Source organism: Borostomias antarcticus (genome assembly GCF_949987555.1).
Source record: "Borostomias antarcticus genome assembly, chromosome: 1".
NCBI lineage: Eukaryota > Metazoa > Chordata > Actinopteri > Stomiiformes > Stomiidae > Borostomias > Borostomias antarcticus.
Genome location: NC_140234.1, coordinates 59,240,242 through 59,245,241, shown reverse-complemented (window position 1 = coordinate 59,245,241; position 5,000 = coordinate 59,240,242). Strand labels below are relative to the sequence as shown.

The window sequence follows — 5,000 nt, the reverse complement described above, 5'->3', positions numbered from 1 at the left end:
ACACTTCCTGCAAAAAATCTATCATTGGTAGCACCGGAATCCCGGCGCCACCAATCAGTAACGACTTTCACGATCAGGCGCTCCCAGCCATAGATATGCCCCGCCCATCTAACCTGGGCTAGCGTCTCTCATTGGCTGCTACGACCTGTCACTCGATCAATTTTGAACCGTCGATACTCCCTCAGAACACCGGCTTGGGCGGCAAAGTGGCACAGACTCTATTACAGTATGTAGTATTTGAGCGTACTATTTGAGCATACTATTTGAGCGTACTATTTGAATCCGGAGAGAGACTAAGGACTCGGCTGGAAGCCAAGCTAGTTTAGGACCGTCCTGAGCCCAGTGCGCACAGCAGGGGGGCAGGGGGATAACTGTCTCTCGTTTAGGAGAGAGGAGAAGGGAGAGAGGAGGAGCGAGGGAGGAGGAGGAAGAAGAGAGCAGGTCTGCTGATTGGGTGAATGGTTCGATCTACTTGCACACATCCGGCTGCACAGGACAGTAACCTGCCGGGTCAGCGGTTCGAATCCCAGCTCTGACTGTCCACATGTCGAAGTGTCCTTGAGCAAGACACCTAACCCCAAATTGCTCCCAATGAGCAGGTTAGCACCTTGCATGGCAGCTGCCTCCATTGGTGTGTGAATGTGTGTGTGAATGGGTGAATGAGAGGCCATTGTAAAGCGCTTTGAGTGGAAAAGCGCTATATAAGTGCAGTCAATTTACCATTTACCATTATTCTGCTAATAGTTCAACAGGAAAGCCTACGCCCCACATGAAACCTCGCCCCCGCGGTGTGGCCACTGGTTTGTGCACAGGCCTCGCGGTCTGACCGGTCAACCACAGCTCATCTATTCATGACCCGAGTCTACAAACTAATGTACAGTAGGAGCACATTGTGTAACATCCACCTCGTGTTAAAATGTACCCATTAACAGAACGGGTAGCTTGAATGGGGTCAACTTGTTGAGAGTGGTGCATTCTGGGAAAAGAAACCCTGGTGTGATGGGACTTCAGTGGGGATCAGTGTTGGTATTAGAGAAAGAGAAGAGAGCGAGAAAGAAAGAGTGTGTGTGTGTGTGTGTGTGTGTGTGTGTGTGTGTGTGTGTGTGTGTGTGTGTGTGTGTGTGTGTGTGTGTGTGTGTGTGTGTGTGTGTGTGTGTGTGTGTGTGTGTGTGCTTGAGGGAGAGAGGCTGACTTCCCCTTGATTTCTGTTTTCACTCAGCTGATTGCTGGAGGTCATGTGACGAGCGTGATGCTGGCTGTGAGCCAGGAATGTTGCTTGTGATAGACCCCCCCCCCCCCCCCAACTTAGCCCACCTGCCCCCAGACTCGTCACCTCCTCTCTCTTCTCCTCCCTCCCTCCCTCCTCCTCTCTCCAACCTCCTCTCTTCTAGCTCCTCTCCCTCTTCCTCTCTCGCTCCTCCTCTCCTACCTCCTCCTCTCCCACCCCCTCTCCCTCACCTCCCCTCTCCCACCTCCCCTCTCCCACCTCCTCTCCCTCCTCCTCTCTTGCTCCACCTCTCCTACCCCCTCCTCTCCTCCCCTCTCTCACCTCCCCTCTCCCACCTCCTCTCCCTCGCCTCCTCTCTCCCACCTCCTCTCCCTCACCTCCCCTCCCTCACCCCCTCTTCCACCTCCTCTCCCTCACCTCCCCTCTCCCACCTCCTCTCCCTCACCCCCTCTCCCACCTCCTCTCCCTCCTCCTCTCTCCCACCTCCTCTCCCTCACCTCCTCTCTCCCACCTCCTCTCCCTCACCCCCTCTCCCACCTCCTCTCCCTCACCTCCCACCTCCTCTCCCTCACCCCCTCTCCCTCACCTCCCCTCTCTCACCTCCTCTCCCTCACCCCCTCTCCCACCTCCTCTCCCTCACCCCCTCTCCCACCTCCTCTCTCCCACCTCCTCTCCTTCACTTCCCCTCTCCCACCTCCTCTCCCTCACCCCCTCTCCCACCTCCTCTCTCCCACCTCCTCTCTCCCACCTCCCCTCCCTCACCCCCTCTCCCACCTTCTCTCCCTCACCCCCTCTCCCACCTCCTCTCTCCCACCACCTCTCCCTCACCCCCTCTCCCACCTCCTCTCTCCCACCACCTCTCCCTCACCCCCTCTCCCACCTCCTCTCCCTCGCCTCCTCTCTCCCACCTCCTCTCCCTCGCCCCCTCTCTCCCACCTCCTCTTCCCCCGTCGTCTGTCACCTCCCCCGCCCGTGCTTTCCTGAACGCATGGTGGCCGTCTGAAGTCTCGTCGAGCGTGAGGCGTGACGTCTGAGTCGAAGGGGGCGTGTATCGTGCGTAGTAAAAGGAAAGAGCTGGAGCTTCCTCCACAGACCCGAGCGGACGGAGCCCACGGCGGGGGTGCAACACCGAAACGGCTCTATAAGACAAGTCCGAGCGGTTAGTTCGGCGCCTGTGTGTTTCAGCGATAGCTTATTTGTTCCCCGAAGGACTACATCGCTCCGATTGATTAGCCTACCGAAAGATCCGTGATTTGACCACTGGAGATTGTTCCGGCGGTAGGCAGCGCATGAGAGGATTGAGCCCCTCTGCCACACTTGGATGAGAAACATCTCCGGGCGCAACCGACGCAGTGCCCAGCTAGTTGCCATTGCAGTGGGGAGACAACTTTTCCATCACCGACTCAAGTCAGTTCATCGAAACGTCAGCTGTAGACGACACTCCACACCCGCCATCATGCCCAGTATGCGACAGTCATACACGGTGACGGTGCCAGAGGAGGCTCCGGCCACCGCGTTCCCCTTCACCAAGCCGGACCTGCGGCGAAAGAGTCCCCAAATGTCGCGGTCCATGTTGGTGTCCACATTTGTGGGTCTGCTCATCAACCAAGCCAAGGTGAGTCCACGCTGCAAAAAAAAAAAAGTGATTAGACTGAATGCATGGGCTCAGATATGCGTCTTTAGGGACACTGATATTTAGGCGACATTTCCACCAAGAGCGTCTGGAGAAGGACCAGCGTACGCACACGTGTAGGCTATACGCTGGTAGTAGCCTAGTTACATAGGCTACTGTCACATAATTCTAGGCCATATGTGTTATGAAATCGCCGTAGTGCTGTGTTAAGCCATTCAAACTGCACACAATTGGAAATGTGTATGCACAGAGGGGGGATTGTAATTCAACTATCCTCGCCTACGCATCACCTGTAAGTTGAAATGGTTGAGCTTCTACAACGTGATGAGTACCTGGGTTTAGGACCGAGTTCAGCGCATTGTGTTGCCTCTGGGTATGAAATGCGCTATATAAATAAAGCTTTGATTGATTGATTGGAACAGGAGACGGCATGGGCACTGCGCTGTGGAGGAATGGCACCAGCGTCGGTCGCACTTTAGTAGGCTACTGTCTTGTTACATGGGCCTATTTTCAGCGGGAGGTATACATTGACGGTCACTGTAAATGTAGCCTGCTTCGACGATTATATCACAACCCCCCCCCCCCCCCCACGTCGAGTACATAATAGCTTAAATATTGAACCGGTCGTAGCATCAGGCATGCTGATAACCCGCTGCACGCTGTGACCTCTTACGCAATCTGGAGTTGAGCAAAGTGCGTCTCTAGGGCCGCCGGCCGCTCGCTGTAGATTACAATGCACATGACCCCTTCCGTTCCAGCTGTGCTTTTCAGCTCCCGGTTGTAAGCTGCCATTCAGATCATGCAGATTTACTCGCTTTACCATCCCGCTTACATCAGAATCGAGCTCAACTATTCATCCAGAGAGAGGATAAAGAAAGATGTGTGTGATGTCATAACTTAAATACTTCATCTTTTCCATAATTTCGCGTCCTTTACAGTGATGACCATCTTACATAAAACATTAAACATGTAGGCTACATACATTCCCTAAGGCCTGGCCCCATCTCTAGCCAAACACAGTGAAGTAATCCGGACCCCCTGTGAACCCTGAGCCACAGCATGACCCCTGGTGGTCAAACCAAAGGGTTACAACGCCCCAACCTCCTCCCCCAGCGTATCTCTCTTAAACACCACCGCTACTGCTCTCAAAGACACACACACAGCCCTCAGCCACAGTACACAACGTTCAGCCACGTCCGGCGCTTTGATAGACGGAGGCCTACTTAGTCGGATAACCTAATTTGCCTAATCCTTATGTAACCAAGGCGCACGCTACGGGCACCAGGAATGTGTGACTGACTAACTAACTAGGACTTTGCGTTTGCGTAACACGCGGCAACGCACGTCGGATAAGGAATGTACGAGTCCAAGAATGCTCCTTATCTCCAGGCAGGGTGACGGACAGACGCTGCGCTCTTTACGCAGAGCCGGGAGAGCACCGTGTCCCTCGCTCTGCCACAATCACGCCACGCACGTCCAATCTACAGATACCGGCCTTATCGCTGACGTAGTTCGAGGTATTATTAGGCGTTGTCGTCGGTATGTACAGTATGTACAGTAGCGTGCTGTACGTGTTGCATGCTTGCGTGTGAGCACATGACACTTGAGAGAGGACATCTTCTGCCAGAAGCAGTAGCCTGCCATGTTCTCTTCTGATGAAGCGAACTGTGTGTGCTCTGATGAAGTGTGTGTGTGTGTGTGTGTGTGTGTGTGTGTGTGTGTGTGTGTGTGTGTGTGTGTCTCTGTCTGTCTGTCTGTAGCCAGCAATAGTGAATGAATGAACATTTATTTTCGTGGCATATCCGTGGACCCATCCCTTACGGGATTATAAGACACCATGAACAATAATGAACTATATCACATACACTTCTCACGGTTTGTAAGCTATGCAATGTATACCAAACAATAACAGAAAATAAATAAAATAAAAATAACAGTCTTTCGTCAGAATCCTAAATAAATGCATCACATATAAGTTCTCTTTGTTCGTTTGTCCCAAGCTTTCTCTAAATATTCTGCAAGTGCAAATACCCTATGATCAAACATCCATGTGTATGTGTGTGTGTCTGCAGCCAGCAATAATGTGTGTGTGCATGTATGTGTGTGTGTGTGTGTCTGTCTGTCTGTAGCCAGCAATAG

The 5,000-nt window shown here is 53.0% G+C and overlaps 1 protein-coding gene across 1 annotated transcript in view; it reads left to right on the top strand.

The window, feature by feature from the left end:
* The first annotated feature begins 2,348 nt into the window (after positions 1–2,348).
* The window catches only part of usp2b (ubiquitin specific peptidase 2b), a 13,909-nt gene continuing 11,257 nt past the window's right edge, over positions 2,349–5,000 (top strand). The window contains exon 1 of the mRNA XM_084445108.1: positions 2,349–2,843. Within this exon, the coding sequence (XP_084301234.1) occupies positions 2,550–2,843 (294 nt within the window). The 5' untranslated portion in view covers positions 2,349–2,549. The remainder of the gene's footprint in view (positions 2,844–5,000) is intronic.